Source organism: Octopus sinensis, linkage group LG11 (genome assembly GCF_006345805.1).
Source record: "Octopus sinensis linkage group LG11, ASM634580v1, whole genome shotgun sequence".
Classification (NCBI taxonomy): Eukaryota; Metazoa; Mollusca; class Cephalopoda; order Octopoda; family Octopodidae; genus Octopus; species Octopus sinensis.
In genome coordinates, this window is record NC_043007.1 from 64595932 (window position 1) to 64623450 (window position 27519).

The 27519-nt window shown below is 31.4% G+C and overlaps 1 protein-coding gene across 3 annotated transcripts in view; it reads right to left on the reverse strand.

Moving 5' to 3' along the window:
- LOC115217005 (sodium channel protein type 4 subunit alpha B-like) overlaps positions 1–27519 on the reverse strand; it is a 155490-nt gene that overhangs the window by 74467 nt on the left and 53504 nt on the right. For all 3 annotated transcript variants that reach the window (XM_036507622.1, XM_036507623.1, XM_036507621.1), the window contains exons 10-11: positions 21539–21751; positions 5317–5787 (exon numbers count right to left, since the gene is read on the reverse strand). In XM_036507622.1, the coding sequence (XP_036363515.1) occupies positions 5317–5787; positions 21539–21751 (684 nt within the window). The remainder of the gene's footprint in view (positions 1–5316; positions 5788–21538; positions 21752–27519) is intronic.

Here is a 27519-nt window from a genome sequence, read left to right on the forward strand (position 1 = left end):
AAATAAATCCCAACTCTTCTTCAGCATTTATTGCCTGATTAGATTATTATCCTGTTGTCCCATAATCTCTTTTTACATGAGTTTTCAAATGAGAGATAGATAAATAGAGAAATAGCATTGAAGACAGAGAGAGAAAACAAGATATAGAGAAAAAGACAGATGAGGAACAGGTAAGACAGATTAATAACAAATGGAAAGAGAAAATGATAATAGCCTTAACTATATCTATTTATTCCTTCATATTAAATATAAAGATGATTTTTCACTGAAGGTATCAAAGATATCTTTGTATGATATATTGCAAGACTTTCTTTGGATAAAAGGAAAACAAGAAAAGAGGAAACAGAAAAAATTTAAAGACCTCAGTTATCAGTAGCTTGCTGACTTATTCATTGTCTCTATTATCTTATTGCAAAAGAAATATATCTGTCTTTACAGTATAAATATAGATAGATGTAAGCTTAATTAGTATTGGAACAACACCAACAACAACAACAATGGCAACAAGGTACAAGGAAATGCCAAGCTCAAAGCAAAACATTACATCTCCAAAGGAAATAGTAATTGACATGAAGGAAAAAGCTAATCCTTTATTATTAGAGTTGGTTTACATTAAATATAGAAACAAAAGAAATGAGCATCAATGAATGACTCAAGATACAGACTTACAACAGAAGCAAATGACTTATTTCTAGGTTTTGTAATATTTCTAAAATTTTCATTGTGCTAAATTAGTATCTTTTACAAATTTACAGAAGTTGGAGTCACACACACACACACACACACACACACACACACACACACACACACACACACACACACATACATACATACATACATACATACATACATACATACATACATACATACATACATACATACATATATATATATAAAAGATAGCTATGGCTGGTCTATCCTTATCTAATTACTTTACTGCTCTATAACTAAGAGTATGTTTCTCTTTCGGATTTGTGATTTTCTGACAATATGTGTGTATGTGTGTGTGTGTGTGTGTGTAAAATAAAGTTGTTTTCTTCCACACCGGTAGAAATATACAAAAAAAGAAGTTGAAAATTTGTTTAGATTTTTTATTTTTAAAGACTTAATAGGTTTCACATATTTCTCTGATTTCCAAACATTGAGATAGAAAGACATAGTGCTATGCTACAATTGTCTCGTAGTATAGTAGTGAAACTGGTTAAGTCTTTAAAAATCTTAAATCTAAATGAATCCCAGTGCATTTTCACCTTCATTTTTTAAATATTTATATATATATATATATATATATATATATATATATATATATATATATATATATTATAACTGAGAGGTTCCAATTTCCAATGGTTAGAGTTAGTTACTTGTCTCCAATCATCAATTGGTAAACTAAACCTGCTTTTCCTTTGAAATATTTGCTGTTTTAATATCTTTTGAAATATGAAATGTAAGTTTGAAGAAAAAATTTACCTGTACAATCTTTTGTTTCAAAACCTTTGTTAGTAACACATGCAAAAATGGCTACTGTTTTTGATTTCATTTCTGGTTCTCATGGTAATATTATAGACATCTTAAACTTCACATGAGTGAAGTCAATCTGATAACTGTTCTCATGAAATTGCATTGTTGTTTATGTAATGTTTTAAAGTAATACTCTTAAGTAATATTTTTAATAAATACTTTTTAAATTAATGTTTTTTTACAAACAATGAATGTGTATGTGTGTGTTCATTTTGCATGCAGCTGTGCAAACATGTACATATATACATATGTTCACTCATATACAAATACATACACAGAATTATATTTGCATGTGTACATATACATATATGCATATATACACATATGCACATACAGACAGGCACCCACACATATTAAAGTATTTATCAATAAAACACATTAATTAAACATTTTAAAATCAACTTTTTTTCCTGCACTAGAATGAAATTCAAGGAGACTTGTATTTACATATGAAATACTTAACCATGTGATTTCAAAATGTTTAATGAATATGTTTTATTGATATTAATATGCTTTAATATGTGTGGGTGCATGTCTATGTGTGTACATGCATATATATGCATGTGCGTATGTGTATGCTTGCATATATAATTATGTGTATATATGTGTCTATGAGTGTGCATATGTGTATATGCATGCATGTGCATGGCCACATTGCAAAATAAACACACACATACACATTCATTGTTTTTAAAAAACAAATTAAATATTTATTAAAAGTATTACTTTAAAACATTACTCAAATAACAACACAATTTCATGAGTATAGTTGTTACAATTACTTTGCTTACATGAAGTTTAAAACATTCATAATATTACCATAAGAACTAGAAATGAAATCAAAACATGAGCTTGAGGTAGCTAATTTTGCATGTGTTACTCACAAAGGATTTTAAACAAAAGAATATAACGATAAACATTTTCTTCAAACTTTCATTTCATATTTCAAAATATATTCAAACAGTGAATATTTCAAAAGAAGGACAAGCTTAGTTTATCAGCTGAAGATCAGAAATGAGTAATTCTGAGTACTGAAAATTGGAGCCTTTCAGTTATAATGTATTAAAGAATACTCAACATCTTTGTTGAGTCCTGTAATTTATTACTTCTGGTGACTCAACAGTTTTGTGTGTGTGTGTGTACCATTTCTACTCATTTTAGGTGCAGGGCGTGACTGTGTGGTAAGAAGCTTGCCTCTCAAGTACATGGTTCTGGGTTCAGTCCCACTGCCTGGTACATTGGGCAAGTGTCTTCTACTATAGCCTTGGGCTGAACAAAGCCTTGTGAGTGGATTTAGTAGAAACTGAAAGAAGCTTGTTACATATTTTTATATATATATATGTGTGTGTGTGTGTGTGTGTGTGTATGTATATGTTTGTGCATCTGTTTCCCCCCCCCATCACTTGACAACTAATGTTCGTGTGTTTACTTCCCTGTAACTTAGTGGTTCGGCAAAAGAGACCGATAGAATAAGTACTAGCCTTACAAGAATAAGTCTGGAGGTCAATTTGTTTGACTAAAGGTGGTGCACCAGCATAGCAGCAGCCAAATGACTGAAACAAGTAAAAGAATATATATATATATACATACATACTTACACACACACACATATTGGGTTGGTTAAAATGTCCATTCAGTTTTTTAAGTGAAAATAAGACACAAGTTACAAGTTTTAAACCCAAAACAGTTTATTTAATCAATGATATAATTACCATTTTGTTCAAGTATCTTCTGTCATCTTGAAGGCAGATCTATTATTCCCTGCCCAAAGAATTTCCTATCTTTACTGGTAACAAATGCTTCTGGGTGAATTTTTACATCCTCTTTAGAACTGAAGGTTTGTCCATCCAGTGAATTTTGAAGAGACCAAAACAGGTGGAAATCTGAAGGCATAAGGGCAGGAGAATATGGAGGATATGGCAAAACTTCCCAGCTAAACCCCAGTAACTTCTGCTGTGTCTGCAAAGAAGTGTGTGGTCTAGCATTGTTATAATGAAAGATAATGCCCTTATGATTAACGAGTGCTGGATGCTTCTGGTGGATTGCTGCATTTAATTTGTCCAGCTGGTTGCAGTACACATCCAAATTGATGTTCCTGTCCATTGGGGAGAAGTTCATAAAAGACACCACCATTTCAATCCAATCAAATTGAAAGCATAACCTTTGGGTGAAGTCCTGCTTTGAAGGTTGTTTGTGATGGTTTGCTGTGCTTTCCCTATTGATCATTTATGCTTCACATTGTTACAGACAATCCATTTTTCAACTCCTGTTATCATTCTCTTCAAAAAAGAATTGTGTTCTTCACATTTCTGCAATGGTTTGCAGACAGAAATCTGCTGGGTGAGGTTAGCCACATTTAATTGATGTGAAACCCAAATATCAAGCCTGCTGACATAACCAAGTTGATGTAGATGGTTTTCATAATTTGGATAGTTGAAGAATATCTACAACCACCTAGGTTGTGTAATAGGGATCAGTGTTACTGTTAATTTCAGTTGGCTGGCCAGAGCCAGGTGCATTTTGAAGCAAAAAAATTCCTGATTGAAATCTTCAAAGCCATTTCTGGCATACATGTTCCATAACAGAATCCTCTCTGTACACAGAACATATCTTCCTGTAGGTTTCTGCTACTTTTTTCCTTTTTTAAAATATAAAAGCATGAGGTATCAATAATGTTTGTTGTGGTTCTCCATTTTCAGGGTGATTTGAAGCACACAAAATACAATCTGTCTTATCATAAGTTTGCATTGAACTACATCAAAGTGTCAACTATCTAACAAGTGTGCATGGGGTAGATTGAAGTTAGTTACTTGTTAGAGTACTTGAAGTTTAGTGTTGACAAAAACTGAACAGACTTTTTGACCAACCCAATATGTACATACATACACACACAACTACTTTTTACCGAAATATCTAAAACTAAGAAATGTAAGCCATACAGAAGGTAGTATGAAGAAAATTTAGATTAAAAATATATATTTTAAAATCCTACATTCATTATATTACTTACAAACATTTGGAAAAGAAATGAAAGAAAGAAAGTAGGTATGAGGGAGAAAAAGAGAATGACAGGGACAGATAAAAACATCAGATGGAGAAAGTTACATACATATAAATACAGGAAAAGCAAAGAAGTATAGAAATAGTGAAAGAGAGAAAGAAACAAATCCAAAATAATGAAAATAAAGAGAGTGAAAAAAAGAGAAAATAGCCAGATTAATAGAGGGAGAAATATACATACATGTGTATACAAACCCATGTATATATCTCTCTCTATATATGAATATGTATGTAGATATATCTGAGAGAAAGAAAGAGAGAGAGGGGAGAGAAAGAGAGAGAGAGAGAGAGAGAGAGAGAGAGAGAGGGAAAGAAAGAAAGAATGAAGAGTAGAAAAGAAGAAACACAGAAAGAAAGATATCAAAAAGATTTTTAAAAAACCCTGAGAAATGACATTGATAGGAAAAGAAAAATGACATTGATAAACTAAAATTGTTTAAGTTTCAAGATTCAGATATAAAAAGTATCCCAAGGAACATATCAGCTGTTTTGTTGTTAATTCTGAAAGTCAATTATTGTGTATTGGCCATGATTCCACACATAACAATAATACTCAATGCCATAGCAGAAAAGTTCAAAAGATGATCAACACCCATGTAAACAATGAAAGCTGAAATTTGTTCAAAGAAAAAATGATACAGAATTTACATAGAAAGGCAAAGGAGTGGTTTATTATCTGGAGGAGAACCCTAACCTGTTCTTTGTAGTCATGATATGAAAAGTTGAGGCACTTACATTGTCTTCCAGCTTTGTCTTGTCTACGACAACTTCAGGTAGTAAATGGGATCCGCGTCTCTTACCCCAGTTCCAAGGGTTGTCTAATTTTCCTTCTTTAAATTTTAGTGGATCCCCTGATGATTGTTGCGAGTGTCTGCTTGTATGAGATGTTCGACTAATTTGTGACGCATAACTACTACGCCTTGATGATAATCTCCCATCAACATGGGACCATCTGCGTTGGTGAGACAAAAAACTAGATCGCCTACCATTAAGAACACTTTTTAAAGGTAGGTTGCATAAATCGTCTGATGTTGGCGTGACTGCATTCGAGTCATCTGCAAACGGTAAATTTAGATTCTCCAAATAATGAGGCATAAGCGGTTGCCGATCATTAGCACGGGTATTTTTTACTTTCCTCCAAGAGAGCTGACTGGTTTTGCTGCCACGCCGAAGAGGGAACGGTGAGCCAGGCAAACTTAAGCTGGCCTGAAATGGGAGAGAATATGTGAGGATCACAAAACAGCATCTTCAGCAAGACAAGGGGTGGTGTTAAATGAAAAGAGAACAATAACTTACAGACAGGTTGTTGAAAAGATAGGCAGCCACATGTTAGCTCAGGTAGACGGAAGTGACAAAATTAAAGGACAAAGAAATTCTTCTTTTAAGACCCTTAAATTCACAACAAACTGTATGTTTAATAAAGAGGAATTAAAATAATGAAAGAGAAAGAGTGATAATTTGAAAAAATGGCAGTTCTTGGTGTTGCCTTAGTTCACTCTTTCCTAATGGAAGTTAAGAAATACGTTTGGTATACATATTTTTTTCTCAATATATTGCTACAGTTTGGGAGATTCATGAGAAAATCAAATATTGGATCAGTTTTCATTTTGAACCATGCTAAAATCTTAGTATCTTTTTGAAACGCATTGCCACTCCTTTGCATCTCTTTGATTGCTGAGTTTTTTTCTTTTTCTTTTTCTATTTATTTTTTTCCAAAGCAGATTAAAACATATCGAATACATTTTTTCATCACATTCATGCCTGGAGAAAGACAAGGGAGACAGCAGGAAATAATGATAGGAAATAACAAAGGGCAATATTTTTCTTTTATTTTTTTAGCTAGTCAGGGTTTTTTCTGGGTTGGGGAGAAAGCTGGACAGTTTTGAAAAGGTCTATGAGCACATTTAGGACAATATTAGCTAGTGAAAATGGAGATAAATATAAGAACAATTTATAAAGGACAAAGGTAGAGGAGCAGGATGTTAATTTTGTGAGTTCAGTCTACCTGTTTGCCATAGGCAGTCATTCAAAATATTGTCAACATAAAGCATAGCACAACATATTTTCAAGCTAAAGACAAGCCAAGCTCATGCATAGCAAAACATGCTGATATACAAAGCAAATGTGAAATAACAGCAGACAACATCACATGAAATACTCAAATGTTGATATATATGTGTGTGTGTCTATATATATATATATATATATATATATATATATATATATATATATATATATATATATATATAAATATATATATATATAAATATATATATAAATATATATATAAATATATATATATAATAAATATATATGCATATATACACACACCTATCATATGACTATCTTGCTAGATTAAATACTAGATAAAAAATTCACTGCATATTATTTTAAATCTTTCTTTTCAGTTAAATTCTATATTTATTCTTGAAATATAGTGATAAATATTTAAAACATTTTGAGTTAGATTTAAATACTAATGAATAAATATTATGAAATACATTTTAAATGTTTTATTTATTCTTTCTGTCTATATATAAGAAAATACTTTTTAAGGTAAATTTCCTAAGCACTGAATTATCTTTAAAATAGCAAAGATTTTTAATTAATTTAGAAAATAAATAACATCTTATATTTCAGATTTAGATTATTCTTTTACCAATAAAAGTTTGACAATCTGAATATAAAGACATCTGCTTCAGCATTTTGGTTAGATTTTCTTTTAGTTAAATTAAGAAACATTATGATAAAAAATTTAGAATCTAGAGCTGCAAGGCATTTTTGTGACAAGGTAATGGTTTATTATTTTAGGTAATGAAAACAATGAATCAGTTTTAGATTAGTGGCATGGTGGAAAGAATACTATGAGTTATCATCTGATATTGATGTGAATTTAGAGACAAATGTAAAATGGAATATATCCATGTGATTGACAAAAGCGAGACAGAATTGTCTAAATTTGTGTGCATCTGCACTTCTTAACTGTGTCTAGGTGAAATTATCAAAATAAATTCTCAGAACTGTTTGAATTTTTGATGAAATTCAGTTGGTAAAAACAAAGTGAAGCTATTTTCAAAATAACTCATATCATCCGGTTTTGTTTGAACAAGAAAAGAAAAAAGAGAGAGAGAGAGAGAGAGAGAGAGAGAGAGAGAGAGAGAGAGAGAGAAAGAGAGAGGAGAAGGGAAGGAAAAACAAAAATGAAAATCAATTTGTTAATTCTTTTTAATTTTGCAATACATTTTTAAAATTAATTCCTGATTTTGTGTACATTGGTGTAATCATGCTTTCATTCGGAAAGAGTGCTAATGGAACTGCAGATATAAATTATGTTTAATTGTATGAGATACCAGACTATGTAACTCATCCCAATATGAAGATGGGGGTTAATATCAGAGACTTTCGTCTTATATATTTATTTTCATTTCAGTGAACAAAAAAGTTTTCTAGTTTGACATGAGTTAAACTTTGAAGAATTAACATGTAATTTCTTTACAGAAGAATAAATTGTAACAATAATTGTAAAAGAAATAATATTAGTAAAAATAATAGTAATTTAATATATTCTAAATGTTTAATGTTATTGTTAAACCAATAATAGCAAATTTAATATAAGTAGTATTATTAGCAGGAGATCATACAAAATCTAATATCAACTAGTGAAATATATCTTGCTATTTTAGATGCAAGTCTTTAATCAAATATTTAAAACAGTATCTAAATCATAAATAATAATTTGAAATATATAATCAAGCAACCTTGTAAAGAGAAGAAAAAAGAAAAGCAAGAAAATTGTGCCAAGTCAATAAGTGAATAGTGACAAGCTGTTCTTATTGTATTCCTCAGAATTGAAAAAGCTGCAGTAATGGTGTCATTTTTAATTATAAAATGTGTAAATCTTTCAATTACAATTTCTTAACTAAAAGTATGAGTGTATGTGTGTGTGTATGTATTTGTGTGTGTGTGTGAGTGAGTGCATGTGTGCATGCGCATAATATATATACATACACACACACATATATATACACACACGTGCACACACACACACATACATATATATATAAATATATATATAGTATATATATATATATATATATATATATATATATATATATATATATATATATTTAGCAATTAATTCGGTGGGATTAGTAATATTTTTGGTAGAAATGACTAATTGTCCCTCTTAGCGTGTGGCATGTATGTATAATGCCCTGGCATGTATGTATAATGCCCTCTATATATAAATTATATATATATATATATATATATATATATATATATATATATGTATTTATTTATATATATCAAAACAATAATAAAAGTAACATCAAAATGTTCTTCTGTGTCCCATGTGGTGTCCACTAGAATCTCAAACTGAAATCCATGTTCAAATAGAAAGAAACAAAGAGATTATTTTGAACATGGTTTACAGTAAAATGAAGGACTTTTTTTTAAAACTTAAATGAAAAAATAACTTTCAAGAAGTTAACTGATTTTAAGACAATTATTTTTCTTTAATTTAACAGTTTTACAGGCTTTTTTTATATAAAAATGTATTTATAAACATTTGCAACACAAGGTGATCTTATGTAAAAATTTTGGTATTCTCATTGAATGAGAAGCAAAAAGCTAACAAACTACTATGTGAAAAAAAAAAAAACCAACTTTATAGCTTAAAGGAACGCAGGAACGTGCACAGATATAAATATGTATATGCATGAGCATGTATTAGTTTGTGTGTGGGTGTATGTAGGTGAATATGCATGTTTATAAAACAAAATATATGCACAAAGAATTTTGTGTGTATGTGAATATATGTATATGTATATTTGTATGTATGTATGTATGTATGTATGTATGTATGTATGTATGTATGTATGTATGTATGCATGCATGTATGTATGTATGTATGTATGTATGTATGCATGTATGTATACTTTCGTGTGAATATATATATAGTTATGGTATATTCTGTTAAGAACGTAGTATAGTACAGTATAAAGCTTGTCCACCTTCAGATTTCTTCAATTATATATATATATATATCATCATTGTTTAACGTCTGTTTTCCATGCTGTCATGGATTGGACGGTTTGACTGAGGGCTGGCAAACCAGTAGGCTGCACCAGGCTCCAATCTGATCTGGCATGGTTTCTATAGCTGGATGCCCTTTCTAAGCCAACCACTTCAAGAGTGTAGTGGGTGATTCTTACATGCCACACACACACACACACAAACAGTAACAATTACACAACTACGTATATATATATATATATATATATATATACATACATATATACATTAACATAATTATATGTATATATAACTATAAAATGATATATATAATTGTATACACACATAACTATATAAACAAACACACACACACATATGTAATTATATATATTTGTGTGTGTGTGTGTGTGTGTGTGTGCGTGTAAATACAAAAGCATTTTCCTATCTGTCTGTATATATGTATGTACAATATACAAATTTTATATATGAATTAAAGAAGTAGTTAGAAGTCAGAGAAATAATTTTCATTATTGCTTATACTCATAGAGTGAAAACATGTGGCCTTGTGTTTAGGATGTTGCACTCATGATTGTAAGGTTGCGGTTTTAATTCCCTAACTGGGGAATTGTGTTTTTGAGGAAAAACACAACATTTCAAGTTGCTCAGTCTGCTCAACTGGAAATGAGTTCAGGCAATAATTGTCAAGTTGAATTGCAATGGGCCAGCATCCTGTTCAAGGTGGAGTGTTCTAATCTCTGTTACTTATATGCCAAGTGAACCAGGTTTAGATTCAGTTTTATGAGTACCTGGGCCTCAATATTTTATTGTTTTAGCATTTCAATTCCAATTGGAAGTTTTCTAAATTTGAGGAATATTGAGTATATTGCTTTACATATATGTGCGAGGAATGTCAGCTGCTTGTTAAAAAATATCAAATGTCAGGAATTCAAATATTTTAAATAAGTTTGTTTGCTTGGGTCTTGGAGTGAGAACAAAGAATATTTGAGAGTTACCACTTAAAATGTTTGACCATTCTGATTGATTGTTTTGATGAAAAATATGTTCAGAAAAGTCTAGATGCTTATTAATTTCAATAAACTGTCAAATTTAATTTATTGAATAAATCTCTTTAAATATGTATAATTATGTCTATGAATATATATTTATAATTTTATGTAGAAATATATATGTGTGCGTATACATATCTACATATACAAACTTTAGGTTATTTCAAATATGTTTGTGACATATTTTAACATCTAAAGGTAATTTCACTGGAGTTTACTACAGAGTGGCCTTGAGGTGACAGAAAGTTATAGCTTTATAATACCAGTGACTGATTTACATTTGCAGACCACCTGGTCCAAATAAATACATGAATAGTAGCATGGAGTAGTGATGGGAAACCAATAGTAAGAAATTTTTTCTCCAAAGTAAACTGCAGTGAAACTGCTTTTAGAAGTTAAAATTTGTAAACATTTGAACTAACCCAAAGTTTGTTTATTTGACATCACTGCTTCACGCTACTACTTATGTTTATTGGCACATACATCATTTATATATATACAATAAGTTATATATTTATAATTTTGTGCACACACACACACACACACACATATTGAAGAAGGCTTTAATTTTAGTCATTAGACTGTGAACAAAAATTTCCATATAAAAGCTAACTATTTCATCCTCAGAGGAGAAGAATATTCGTAGTAGTCAGTTCCACTATCGATGGAATATTTGGCTTTTATATGGAAATGTATACACACCCAATCTAGAAACAGTTGTAAGAGACTTTTTGCACAGCTTCTTACTCCCTTATTCATATGATACCTTTACTCCAACAACTCCATTATAATGACTCTACAATTGTTTCAATTATAAATTCCATGCTCTAAAGGGATACTACATGTTTTGCTTGTTCATTCTTTTTTTTCTAATATACATCTACCAACTCAAGGATGAACTATAGTCATTCATTGCTAGGCAGCTACAACACCACCTTTGTTTTAGTTATAATTCAAATTGGAGTTTTAGTGGTAAACCAGCCTGAGCATTTATTATATATGCTTGTTACATTTTGTCATTATATGCAAATTTATCTGCTTACACACACATACACACACACAATACACTCACACAAACATATATACATGTATACACGCAATAACAAAACAGTACTTCTGTAGACTCTGGAAAATATGGAAATCAGAGCTGTCTGCATTTAACAAGATCATATTTCAATGTTTTTGCAGTGCCAGCACTAGCACTGGGATATTGGACTGGACAGTTGATGAGATCTGCAGCTTGGACATCAAAACTAGAAAGGTAATGACCATCACTAGCAATTTGCACATCAACAGCAACTCTGATGGGATCTATGTGAGATGAAGTGATGGTACGAGAGACCTAAGGTTAGTCTAAACAGCCTTTGAATATCACACTGTGTCACTCAGACAACACCTGCTGAACAGTAAAGAAAGAAATAAGTACACTCCATGCATACTCAAAAGTGAGAGCAGCAACATATTCAAAGTTAGAGAAGAACTACTGTGCAAGTACCTTAAGAATACATCTGTCTGATATGACTCAAAGAAGGCTGAACTGGCCTACTTAAAGAGACACTGGGAGAACCAGCAAAAAGCAATGCATGAATATATATCCTGTAAGCTAAAGAATAACAGCATTGACAAGAAGAGTAGCCTCTCCTAGACTTGTGATAGATTCATTACATTCCATCTAGAAGGATATGCCTTTGCTATCCAGGAACAGGAGGTAGCAACTAAATATCTGATAAACAAGAGCGACAAAGATATCACCAAAGCTCCATCATTGAAGTTGCCCCCAAATGTCCATGAGGTACTATCTGCCCTTGTAGCATAATATAGTTGCAAAGACTATTTGCAGTGCTATCCATAGGAAGGACTGCCCTGATGCATACATCAAAGGCATGTCAGAACCAGCAGGTATTCACACCTTTAAAAACAATGGAATACTGGTGAAACATTCCAATAGCAATAACTTGTGCAAACATAATAGACCCGATATTGCTCTGTGGGATAGGGAACAAATGTTATAAACAGTTGTAGAGGTCAGCTGCCCAACAGATGTAAATCTACCATCCAAAGTCCAGGAAAACAAGAACATTAATGGTGAATTAATGTGGAATTTACAGCTCTTGTACTTTGATTATAAATCCTCATTTGTACCTATGATCATAGGTGCCATTTGGCTATGTAACTACAAGTTTATACAAAACTTAGAAATATTAAGTTTTTATTGTAGAAAGAGCAAAAGAAACTGGACATCACTGCACAGCTCCAAAGGTTCAACCCATTCCATCTAGAGTGAGGACTAGGTATTGCAATAACTTGAGGATCAAAGGTTCACAGTTATTTAATATTTTACCAAAGAATCCAAGAGATCTATCATACATGGAGTAGATGTTTTCAAGATGAAACTTGACCTGCTGTCCAAGATCTCAGATGAACCTATATCATAGCAAAAAACTCAATATTGAACGTCTTCCTTCATCAAAAGCCAATCACAAATGAGTGGCCATGCACACACACATATACATGTGTGTGTGTGTATACACACACACACACACACACATTTATATATATATATATATATATATCTCCTTCTTCTCCACCTCATCATTATTTATATATATCATCATCATCTTAACGTTTGTTGTCCATTAAACGATTATACACACACACACATATCCATAACAGCCATTTCATTAGTTATGACAAGTGTTCCAGTTAATCTGATTGATGGAACAATCTGCTCATGAAATTAACGTGTAAGTAGCTGAGCACTCCACAGACTTCTGTACCCTTATCATAATTCTCAGGGAGATTCAGCATACAACTCATTTTTTCTGAGTGGACTGGAGTAATGTGAAATAAAGCATCTTGCTCAAGGACATAATGTGCTGCTGGGAATTAAACTCATGATCACGAAGAGAATACCCTAACCACTAAGCCACACACCTTCACACACACACACACACACATTTTTATATACATATATATTTTTCTTAATATTTAGCAGAAGCAACAAAGTGACTCAAGAGCTGAGAGTTTTGTACATTGGCACTTATCACGTATATATATGTACACACACACACACAAATTTGTAATGTGATATATGGATTCATAGAAGTCTCTTTTACTGTTCCAAGCATTTCAGTCATACATAATAATCCTATCTTGGACAGAAAAAAAATTATCAATGAGGAAGGGCTCTAAGCAATTGCTTGACACACAAGAAATAGCAGCCTAATCTCCCTTCCACCAAATTTATTGTCTAAAACAATACAATGGAGAATGTGACTTTGTATATACTATGTGTCAAAATAAATAAATCAGAAAAAAATCCCCAAAAAGGATTGTTGTTGGAACATCTTTCATCATATGTTTACTTGTTCAGGTTTAATCAACAGCAATAACTCTCAGTAGCTTCATGATTCTCACTATAAAAGTACAGTGTCTGACTTTTAATTTCAAAATATAAATACTACTTTGAGGTGACTTGGAAGTTAGATGCTTTTAAGTTTCCGCATTCACTGTCTTACTTAAGGTTTTTGTTTATATAGTATTTGCTTTGAAATCACCAGGCCACTCACTGATGATTGTGAAAAATGTTTGTAACACACTATGTTGTACTTATAACTTTTCTGGCTAGTTGTTTTACTAGCCTGGACAATGTCCTTTTTGTCTTTGGTCATTAGTCCTATCTAACTACTAGATGTCTAGTTGGGATAGGTGAGAGGCTTCCTATGTTTGCTGGTTAGCCCCCAGGTCTATCCTAATCAAAAGGACAAAAAACAGAAATTATAGACAAAGGCATACTAACCATGGTCATTCAAACATCCTATATCTTTTAGAATCATCGAGGTCTTCATTATTTAGTGTGAGTCTGTCACATCTTTTAAGAGGATGGAGTATGATTTGAAGGAGATTTGACTGCAATTTCTGGCAGGTTGAGCTATTACATAAATGCTTTCTCTGACTCCTGGAGTTATATTTCCTCTTTATTTCTTACATTACAAACATAGTTTATATGAATATCAGTCCTTTCTGATACACCTTCATGATAATCTGGTATAGCAATGAAATTCTTGTGATTTATATTTTAGGTAATTTTTACTGCTTAAGTGTGGACCCTTTGCAAATGTGTGTGTATGTGTGTTTATAATTTTCTGAGTCATTAGGTTACTTCTAAAGAAAATGCCAAAAGAACCATATTTTCTCTCATAAATTACTGGGCTCTAAGACAAAAATGCATAACAATGTCAATTTTCAAACAATTTAATAATCATTATTGAAATGATAGCTACCTCCCAGCAAGGCAAACTAAAGGATATTTAATAAAAACCAATATGGATGTTATTTATTTCAATCTTTCAATTAATGAAGCAAGACTAAAACATGCAAATTTGCTTGTTTTCCCACATGATGGATTACAAAGAAGAAAAAAGCAAATAAATTTAACAAAAAAAGTTAAAGAAAAAAAGAAGTGGAGAGGTATTTCTTTTCAGCCCAAAACAACACAGCAATGTGTAAGGAGAGCTACATGTGGATAATAAAACTGAATAGATTGAACTAGCTAATTTGAGCCAGCAGTGGAAATAATAACAAGGCTATTTCTAATTAAATTCAGTAGAATAATATTTTTTGTTTAGTAAAGGAAGTTTTAGTCTAAATTTATCAGAGGACTAACTGGATCAATGAGGCAGATTATCAATAAACTGTGTTGGTGCAATTTTTTTTCTTTTAAAGTAATATTTTTTTTTATCAGATACTCATAAATTAACTCATTTTCATATATAAAGAAAAGAAAATGGTGAACTGACTGAGACGTGAATAAATAAACTGACAAATGCATACACACACACACATACGAATTGTCCTATTTATGAATTGGTGTCTAGAAGTGAATATATCTAAATACATTCATACAAACACACAACACATGCACTTAACATAGTGCTTGTCAAAAATGACAAGTAGGTATCTGAGTTTGGAATAAATTATATAATCATAATGTGTGTAAAAAGAGCCAAACAGTGACATTGCTTTCTATATCCTATACACTATAGATCTTTATTGCAATCAGACCTGGACACAATGCAGCAGTTGATCATGGACTGGCAACTCAAGCTGGTTGTGGACAAATGTACCACCATGCATTTTGGGAGGAAAAACCCAGCGTCTACTTACTCCCTCTGCAACACTAATCTCAAAAAGTCTTCTTGTGAATGCAACCTGGGCATTATTGTCGACAGTGATTTGCGTTGGACAAAACACATTGCAAAAATTGCCAAAAAGGCTGAGGGTGTCTTGGCATCACTTACCAAGTCCTTTGTGAGCTGCTCTCTGGCTATCTATCTGAGGCTTTATATAGCTATGGTGTGGCCTCACCTGGAATTTGCATCACTGGTCTGGAACCCCTATCTTGCTCAGGATATTCGTCTGGAAACTGTTCAGTAACGTGCAACCAAGAGAATACCCTCCATCAGGCATTTGTCATATTCTGAACGCCTTACTTCCCTGGGCATGGATACATTGAAACTCCAACATCTGGCAGTTGAATTGGCAGACACCCATAAAATTATCAACCATCTTACTAACAATAACTCTGAGCACCTTTTCAAACTCCACCTGTCTAACACCTGTGGACATGTTTACAAAGTCAGAAAACAGCACAGCTCCCATGACTTTTGGAAACATTTTTTCACGCTAAGAGTTGCTGAAGTATGGAACAAACTGCCAGCATCAGTTGTTAGTTGTCGGAGTACTGCATCCTTCAAAACTTCCATGCTTCCTGAGATTCACCAACACTACACCTGATTTTCTCCCCTCCATACACACGCAAGCATGTATCTGACTCATACACTGTTCACTTCCCAGACATTTGTACATTACTGCATATGCTTTTTATGCACTTTTGACAAGTTGTGGTGCACCTGAGCACTGTATACAATAATTTCATTATTATTTTATTATTATACAGAAAGATATAGATACAGCTAACCCAAAAGTAGAAGAGAAAGAAAACATAGCTATCATTGTGTGTGTGTCAGGTCAGTTAGAAAAATAAACTCTCATTCTTGCCAATAGCTTCATCTACCAATTTATCTATGTGTGTGTGTGTTAATTATAATTACAATCATAAGAAACTGATGATCTTCATTTAAGTTTGGATTTCTAAAATATTATTGTAGAAAGAGGATTATCAATTTAGCTTTATGACAAAATTCATTTAATAAAAGCTCTTGTGAACATATGTATGTGTGTTTGTGTGTGCGCATGGCTGTATGCATGTTTTTAAGTAGTACATGTGTATATTTATATATTCACATGTTTCTGCAGTGGGACAGAACCTACAAAGTTTAGCACATTTATTTCTCAATACTAACATGGGAGAGGTGATTTTTGAAAATATAGATATTTGTGTATTATTTACTGTTTACCCTTTCTAATGCCAACCACACAGCTACACAGCAAAAGTAGACACTATAGACATGTAGGTGGAAAAAAACAAAAATAATGCTTTGCCTTGGTAAGAGGTATAACAATCACTACCAACCTTTTTGATTAACCTTAACTCATATTCATTTAATTAGTAGTTCAATACATTCAGCTCAGTCCCAGAACCTTTTAAATATTTGTGTGTGCATCTACATGCACACGCACACACACACACTCACTTTAAATGCAAAAATGATATAATAATATACACTTACACATGTGTGTGTGTGTGTGTGTGTGTGTATATATATATATATATATATATATATATATATTTATTTATATATATATATATACACATATCTTTATACATACACTCATGTGGCTTTACATTTCTTTTTCTAAACATTTAAATGTAATTTACAATATAACTTATTTACTTTAATTAGAACTATGTTCTTATTTTTTAAAGACATATTATTAATATTCTGAAAATTGATTTAAAAAAACCCAGATGTTGGTGTGTGTGTGTGTGTGTGTGTGTGTGTACTCGTGCACATGCATGCATTTGTGAATTTGTAGATACATGTTTCCATGAATGATAAATCTGAAACCAAATTGATGAAAAAGAAACCATGCTATCATAAATATCTAGCAGTCTGTCATGAAATCGATTTGACTTTAAGGTTGTAGTTGTTGTGGTAGTATTGTATATGGACTGTATTAGAATAAGTAACAGTAATTGTAGCTAACTGAATATTTTAGTATGAGCATTAAATGTTAAAACTAGCAACAGTAGAAGCAGTGCCAATAAAGTGCCACTGGATATTTACATGCAAAAAGATTTTAGTGACTGGAAACAGTTCTCCTAACCAGAAATACATACATTCATACATACATAGGTATGTATTTATATGCATGTATATGTATTTAGGTATATATTCATGTATGTATGTATAAACTAACTATATTATACCATACACACTCACATGCATAGATATATGTGAGTCTGTGTGAGTTGCTATTTTGAGTTTCTTCTTCCAGATCCTCAGAGGATTTATGATAACATGTTTATATACACAAAACTGTCTACAGGAAACAACTCACACTGACTCAAATTTGAATAAATATTATTCCACACTTCTTAACACTTTTGAGTAGATTCACTAAATTGATACAATCATTCTCATACAATCATCCATTATGTATATATAGACATGTGTGTGTGTGTGTGTGTGTGTGTGTGTGTGTGTGTGTGTGTGTGTGTGTGTGTGTGTGTGTGTGTGTGTGTGTGTGTGTGTGGTGTGTGTGTGTGCAATAGAATAAAAGAATAGACAAGCAAACTACAGGTACTGAATCAGATTATGACATATTTATACAAAATTTAGTGAAAAACAAATGCATAAAGGAGTATAAAAATCAGGAAGCCAGTAAAAATTTGACTGTGGGAAGTTCTTAAAAGTTGCAATGTAAACAGGTAGAATAACAAGAAAAGGCAGAAGATAAGTCCATAGTATTGATATGACATACTTTAGCATGCAGATGAAGGTTATCACAAGGACAGTCTTGAAACTGAAAGAAGAAAATGCTGTGCAGAATAATCCTGACAGCTGTTTCAACAATTGTTGCATAATTGGTGCAGTTTCCTGCATCCAAATCTTTGTGGCAACCAATTCTATCTTTAGAAGGATAATGGGTAGAAACTCACTAAAGAAATTAGTATATAAAGGGAGAGGCAGATTTATAGAAGTGAGCATACATGGAGAGGGGCAGATTTATTAAGGTTTAAAACTAGAGGAAGATATGTAAGTGGCATACATTTATATATGAAGTGCCACCATTAAGTTTAAGTGTCAATATTTAGCTCTCCTTATTTATTTCTGCAAAAACACAAAAATCTATCTCACTAGCTAACTGCATAAGTAAATAATAAAGAATAATAGCATACCATATAGTATTACTTGGTCTCTCATCGATACTGGAATGCCATATCAGAGCAATAATGCTCATGCAATTTATGCTTGAAAGAGTCCATGCAGATCTTAATGCATGACCTCATTACCTATCAAATTGTCAGAGAAGCTATTACCACTTGTGCTCAGATTCTTTGAAACTTTCCAATTTTATCACAGATCAAAGTGTCCTGCCTTAAATATATTCACACAATGCATATCCAAATAAATACTAGGCTCCTTCATTAACTGCCACATATCTTCCTCTATTCCTCACATTAAAAAATACTTGATTCTTATTTCTCTTAACTATATTTTGAAATCCTTATTGATAAAACCACTTAATGCAATAAATTATACCATACACATTATCCTTGTTTACCACTACTTTCTTTGATTTAATAAATTGCTGCATACTTCATATGAACTTTTTACCAATGGTCTAGACCTACCACACAGATAGCTCATCTGAATTTATATATATCATCTTTTAGTATCCTACTCCACACCCCATTAACTTTAGGTTCTATATCACACTTCACCACCTCCTGACAGACTGGCCAAGCTAATAACCCCTAATCCTCCCCACTTCACAACTACACTTCTATGTCTCATCCCTCCCATATCATCCCCCGTTAGTACATCTAACTTCTATCTATATAATCACATAGCATTTCTTATTTACATATCTTTCTCTGGATTTAGACCTTAATAAATCTGCTCCTCCTCATTTATATTCATTTCTTCAATGAGTTTCAGTCCATTAACCTTCCAAAGATGGAATAGGTGGCTATAAAATTAGGATGCAGGCAACATACAGAGAACTGTACCAATTATGCACCATTCTTGAAACAAGTGTGAAGGAAATTTGCACAACATTTTTCTCTCAGTTCCAAACTATGTCATATCAATACTATAGACTTACCTTTTGCCTCTTCCTGGAGTCTATCTGTTTACATTGCAACTATTAAGAACTTCACATAGTGGAACTTTTACTGACCTCCTGCTATTTATACTCCTTTATGCTTTTGGATTTTTCTTTGTATGGTGTGTGAATATGCCAAAGTCTGATTCAGTACCTGTTGTTTGCCTGTCCTTTTGTTCTGTTATACACACACCAACTATATTGATACATTGCCTATAGCTAGTTTCACTTAGGCATCAACCACATCCCAAAATTTGAAGTTGGAGTTTAGGCACAAATTTGACTTAAGCACTAATTGCATGTACCTATTATCCTACATCATTTGACATTGTATTACACACAAATCTGATATATATATATATATATATATATATATATATATATATATATATATATATATATATATATATATAAATATATATATATATATATATCATCATACACAGATATATATGCATATATTACATATGGTTACACATACAAATTCTATTGAAATTCTTACACTCATGTATGTATTTATGTATTTAGTATTTGAATGTGAATTAAGCATACATATCCACACATGCAAACACATATATGCACCCATTCTTGTGTACCATTGTATATCCTCAAGCAACACACATTTGTGTGTAAATGTGTTTGTGTCTATATCTAAATGTTACTGCTTGATTACAAGATCATATTTGTTGATGATAATAGGTAGTAGTTGTAGTAGTAATAATAATAATAATAATAATAATAATAATAATGTGTCATGCTTTGGCCATTTTAATAAAAATGCAATACTGAAATAATGTATAGTAAAAATCAGATATATTTCCATTTTTCAAGTAGCTAAAAAAATACATGCAGGTAATTTTCCAGAAGCTGTAGAAAAACATTTAGAGCTAATAATAATAATAATAATAATAATAATAATAATAATAATAATAGTAGTAGTAGTAGTAGCAGTAGTAGTAGTAGTAATAATAATAATAATAATAATAATAATAATAATAATAATAAAAAAAGATTATGACAATAGAAATATCATTAATAATAATGATAACGTACAGTAATGTGATGGTGATAATAACAAAAGTAGAGATAATGATATTGGTGATAGTGATAATAGTGGTAGTGATTGCAGTGTATATTCATCAGTGTAACAAACTACTGCTTTCTTCTTTATTTCAGAAACATTTATGTCTATCCAATTTGGAAAGACATTTTTTGTTTCTGCTTTTTCTATAAAGCAACAGACCTGTTATCTTTAATAATTATTCAATTTCAGTGGGAAGTGCCAACAAACAAGGTTAAACTTTGTGTTAACATTACTTTTTTAAAGATCTCTCTTCCATTTTTTAAAAGAAAAGAAATATGCTTCAATTCCTTATCAAACCGGATAATAATAATGATTAAAAAGAAAACAACATAAATAAAGAATTTGGTGAGCGAGAGAGGAATAAAAAAAAATCAGAAAAGGGTATGCTTTTTGAAAAGAATATGTGAAGGTGTATCATGAATTGATACATAAACCTTTGCAGACTATCAAAGTCATATTTGCTGATTAAAGTAATTTGTAATCTACAAAATCTTACCCTTTTACTTTTTCCAGAGAGCTTTACACTAAGCTTCCGCTTAACATCGCTCCCTGCCTCTGAGTGGATACTCATGCGATCACTCAAGTCTCCTTTGTCTGCAGCATCCACTGTGACAGCAGGCAGTTCGACACTTTTACATGAATAGTCTGATGTACTGCGAACTATTGCCTCTTCTCTACTTTTCTCTTCACACTGTTTCTCTTCTTCTTGCTGTGAAAGTTTAATGTTAGTATCAAATTTTACTTGTCGTTACAGTAAAGAAATAAAACAGTAATAAAAAAACTATATATATATATATATATATATATATATATATAGATATATATATATATGTAATTGTGTGTGTATATATATATATATATGTATATATATGGCGAATAAATTTTTCAGTATGCAGAATTCTAAGATAGAACCAAAATGGATTAGTTGGTGCAACAGTTTCAATTTATAGGTATATATTGCATGATATACACCCATAAAAACAAAGTACATGAATTAGGTTTGAATACAAGGTGGATATTAAGGCAAGAGCTCTGAGGATAAAGTTAATTATTTTGTTAGTTATGACATTATTATTATTATCATTATCATTATTATTATTATTATTATGATTATCAATAATAATATTATAAAGGAAAAGAAACATTCAGTTTAGAATAAGTGAAATTGTTCACTGCTTTCCAAAGAAGTTAATTTGAACTGATGGCCAAGGATTTATCACAAATGAAATATAATTCATATCTGCACAAAACTTGGAAATAGTTCAAGACAAGTTTTAAGAATAACTTTTCACTTGTCATTTGATATCAAGAGTGTTAGAGGAGATTATTCAATTGATGGGGAGGAGGCTATAAAATAGATAGCCAATAATAATAATAATTAATAAAACATTGTTATAACTTTTAGTTTCTCTTTTTAATTCTTTCTTTCTTAAAATGAAGTCTTTGAAATCTTCCTTAGACTCAAAATATAGTGGTGTACCTTTTCAATATATAGTTCATATCCTATAGTATAAATATAATGAATGTATCTCCCATAACAAAGTGCCTTGTGTTAAGGAATAGCTTACAACTGTCTAAAAAGTTTATCACATTAAATAATAGAAAAATTCTTATTTAACAATAATTGTTATCATTATTATTATAATTTTATGAGCATTTTATTTATTTTAATTTTTTTTCCTTGGTAGCATAATTACAATTGCTTTTATAAATTCACATATTTAGATATCATTGAAATAATTATTTTTTATATCTAACCTCTTGCCTTTGAAGTTCATTAAAATTTAAAGTTGAAATTCTATTTCAATATCTGCAAAGGATTTTTCAGCTTGTTATGTAAATTAATCAAATCAGGTATTAGCGATAGATGTTTAAAAATATATTGTTTTTAAAAAAACAATAGCACTATCGATTATAGCTTTCCAGTGAGCTACTCATTGGTTTACTGTGTTTCTGACAATGAGACTAATATGGAAGAGCTTATAACTCAGTGGACTTCATTCAAACACACACACACACACACCACACACACACACACACACACCACACACACACACACACACACACACTACAAGGTTAAACATGGTTTCCAAATCCCACTCATAAGATATCGGTCAACCTGACACAATGATAAAAGATACTTGCTAAACATGCAGTAAGGTGGGACTTAAACCAGAAACTCATGGTTACAAAGAAAACATCTTAATCACAAAGCCATACCAGATCTCTGTATTTCCAGTCACCACATAAAACACTTCAATGCACTATCTCACATTAGAAAACTTGCCTTTTTGAGTTATTTATCATTGAGAGTTTAATCTTTTAATCATGGAACATTCAGTTTATTTATGTAAAAATTATAAATCAACTAAACTGAAGCAGAAAAATGAATTTCTCTATCATTTTCTTAAAAAACAAAACAAACAATAATTTAAAATTCTTCTAGAATTTTTGAAATCTGATAGACATCCATAATTAGATTTAATATTACTTAAATAAGGTTTACTTGACTTTTTGACCTAAGATTTACCTAATTTTATAAAACCTATAAAATCTGTGAAATGTGGATCTTGTTTAACTGTATTATAATTTTAATGAAGTCTGATTGTTTAAGCATATTTAATGTTTATACAGGGCATCTATATGACTCTAAATGTTTCTCTCAATAAAGATCTTTTCTATCAGTTCAAAGCAGTGTTTTTTAAGTAATTCTTTTCAAATCCAAACAAAATTTAGATACAGAAGTTAGTGTTTACAAAATTAATATCAGAAGTATCCAAAAGATAACTAGAAATAATTATGTGGTGATGACAACTAACAATACACAATGATTAATATATTTTAATTATTGTGGCATATACAAGAGAAAATGCTGTTTGGTCTTATTATGAACTCATCAGCAAAGCATAAACTTCACTTGCTGCAGTAAAGATGGAAGAATCCCTAAAATGTACAAAATAGTACAATTATGGCTTAGGAGAATAGAACTGTCTTGAAACTAAATAACTCAGAGATGTCATCTGCATGAAAACAACACTTAGTATTAACATATTTAATGTAAGTAGCATTAAAAATAACCATCTGGAAATAATAGTGCATTGAGGAAAAAATATTAGTCAATATTGTTTTAAATTACTGAAGCAAATATGAGAGACCACTCATATATTTTGGTCACATGATATCCTCACCAGTGAAGCACAAACTTTACTGTACTTGCTGAAGAAGTGATAGAAAATTCACAAAGTACAAGATTGTACACTGGTTGGTTTAGAAAAATAAGATTATTTAGAAAATGAATGTGGTGATGCTTTTACTCAGCATACATAAAAATAAACAATAAATAAAAAGCAAGCAAGTACTTGTTAAAAAAATAATTGTTTATTCTCTTACAAGATCTTTTATATGATATATACAAGAATTACTAGCTTAGCCTTGGTGGCAAACTAAAAATGATGTTCAGTATTGGAGTTGAACAGTAATTGACTGACCTTTCTGAGATTAAGATTATTAGATCAATATAAATTCTACTATGGAAGTCAATCTTTATCATCTCTGCTATCCACACAGACACAGGTACACACAGACACAGGTACACACAGACACAGGTACACACAGACACAGGTACACACAGACACAGGTACACACACAGACACAGGTACACACACACATGCACACACACACACACATACACACACACACACACACACACACACACACACACACACACACACACAAGAGGAAGACATACTCTACACCACACTCAGAAACAATACAAAACACTGGATAATAAACTACTTGTGTATTTGTTAAGTGTAGGTAGTATACAAGAACAATACGTGTACAATTTAGCTATTTCTTGAAATGGAATGCCATAGGGATCTGTCCTCTGACTCACGCTTCCATAGAATATATACAAACTCATATGCAGATGGCATCACACTCACATGCACCTACAATTTTGCAGACACTTGTTTAATCACTAAAACTATATAAATCACCTAAAAGCTTAGTTCCAAAATAAACTTTTACTAGAACATACCATAACCAATGTCACCCTTATAGCCAGTAACATCAGAGAACATCAAAATGTATCCAACCATCATAATCAACAACATAAACACACTACACACACATAGAAAACAAAAATATTAGAAATGAGATATTATACTGCCACAATGTACACTATACACAAAGAAGACATAGTAAAGAAAGCTAAACAATGCACAATCATACTTAATGCACTTATCAGTACCTCACTTGGCCAACAGAAAGAAACAACAATAGTATACAAATACAACAGATTCCATCATGAACTATGCCAGCCCTACCTGAACCCTCACATAAACAGAAGAGCAAACAATGAACCATATGTTGTACACTAATCACCTACACAATAAAGTAAAAATATTAGAAATGAAAGATCATCTGGACACGCAAGGAGTAAAGTATATTACTATAGAACATTTCAACCCCAGAAGTCTCTGCTACTACATTAAAAATCAATACCAAACACTCAAACACACATATATAACTTGTCATAGCACTGCTACAACAGTACCACAAAACATTAACCCTTCCACTGAGCCCGGAAAATCATAAAATACATATAAACAAAGAAATAGCCACACATCATTAACTTCACTAGCACTAAAAATGTACTGGGATGTACATCAACAATAAGTTGCACTCAAACAAGTCTACCAAGCATGCCACTGCAGTGGCCACTGCAAGTCAGTACTGGAGAGAGCACAAACTTCCCTGATAGTCGCACTGAATTTTATAAGTGAGAAGATGGAACTGTGGGTTGCACATTACTAGCCAACAAACTAATTACATGCATATCTGCTTGATAAACACTGACCAGGAGCAACACAATAATAATGCTCCAATTCCTTACAGCAGATATTTTGCAATAGTAACTAGTTAAGATGGGGAGCAAAAACAGCTTTCAGTGAGGAGGCAGGCAATTTACATAAAACTGTTAAGAAAATGTGGAAACACAGAATTCTCAAGACAGATGTGCACAACAATCATTGAATAATCTTTTACATTTTCTTTATCAACCTCATCAATCATGCTTTTTCAATCAGTAGAGAATGGTTTTCAACACAATTCAAAAAGAAAGATGTAGACAGCTGAGGTATAATCTAAAAAGCATGTATAGGTTTGGCAAATTTTTATTCAAATCAAACTTTGATAAAAATTTTAGTTTACATCAAATAATCAACACAAGAACAATAATTGTAAAATGAAAAGGCTGAACAGGACTAAGTAATGTTAAAATAAATACATGTTGGTATATATATATATATATACATAATATCATCTGAGTAATCACCCTATAAGGTGCATTTCGAAGCTCCTCTACAGTTATCAGTTACCATATGCCATCATTCTGCAGGAATACTCCTTTTACAGAATATATATGTGGAGATCTATTAGTGTACTCAGAATTCATATATAAATTTATAAAACAAGAAGATGGAATGAACAAGCTTTAATCATAAATCACAACAATTGTTTCTATGCATTATTAACATCTGTTAGTTGCTAAGTTATCCATATTATACATATTATTATATGAATATTATATAAATATGATCCAGCAGTAGCTGCGTACTCACATGTCATCAAATGAGTAGCTTTGAAGTGAATAAAGATATGTATGTGTATAAAGGTGTGGGTGAATAAATTTCTTCCTGTGTGATAGCATCTATTAATGACTGATTAAGCAACTGTGATGGAAGCCAAGGATGGCTGAAATTAAGTTTCACAAAAAAACTGGCAGACAAGTTGGTATCCCACTGGAGTACTAAGGTGACCATGCATCCTTTGTAGAAAAAAACTTATAGACAAAAAAGATAACAAATCTTTCTAGCTAATATTATGGCATTTTAGTGTGTTAATCTATCTTCATGAAAAGTGGGGCATATTTATACTAAAAAAAAAGACTGAATTTGAGGTTTTACTAATTTATATTTGATATATTTGCTTTTTATTTTTATTTCCATTGACTTGTATTGGTCTATTTATTTTATAATATACATTTTCATATTTTTATTTCCATTAATATTTTTGGCATTCTTTATGACATATGTCTGTTTGAATATACACGTTGCTCTCTATCAAGGGAATGCTAAAAATATTATTTGGGTATAAAACAATGGGAAGCTGGATGAGATCTCGCAGTACTTCTGAAGCTACTCACCTGATGATGTGTTGAGTACACAGCTACTGCTGGATAATATTCATATAGTAATATGTATAATATGGAAAATTCAGCAACTAACAGATGTTATTAATGCATAGAAACAATTGTTGTGATTTGTGACTAAAGCTTGCTCATTTCATCTTGTTACACACACACACACACACACACACACCAAAATTAGAGAATAGAGTAGATAAAATCCAAGCTACATGTTTCATAGCTAGAACCTCAGAAGTAATAATTACCCAAACAAGGGGTAATCCACA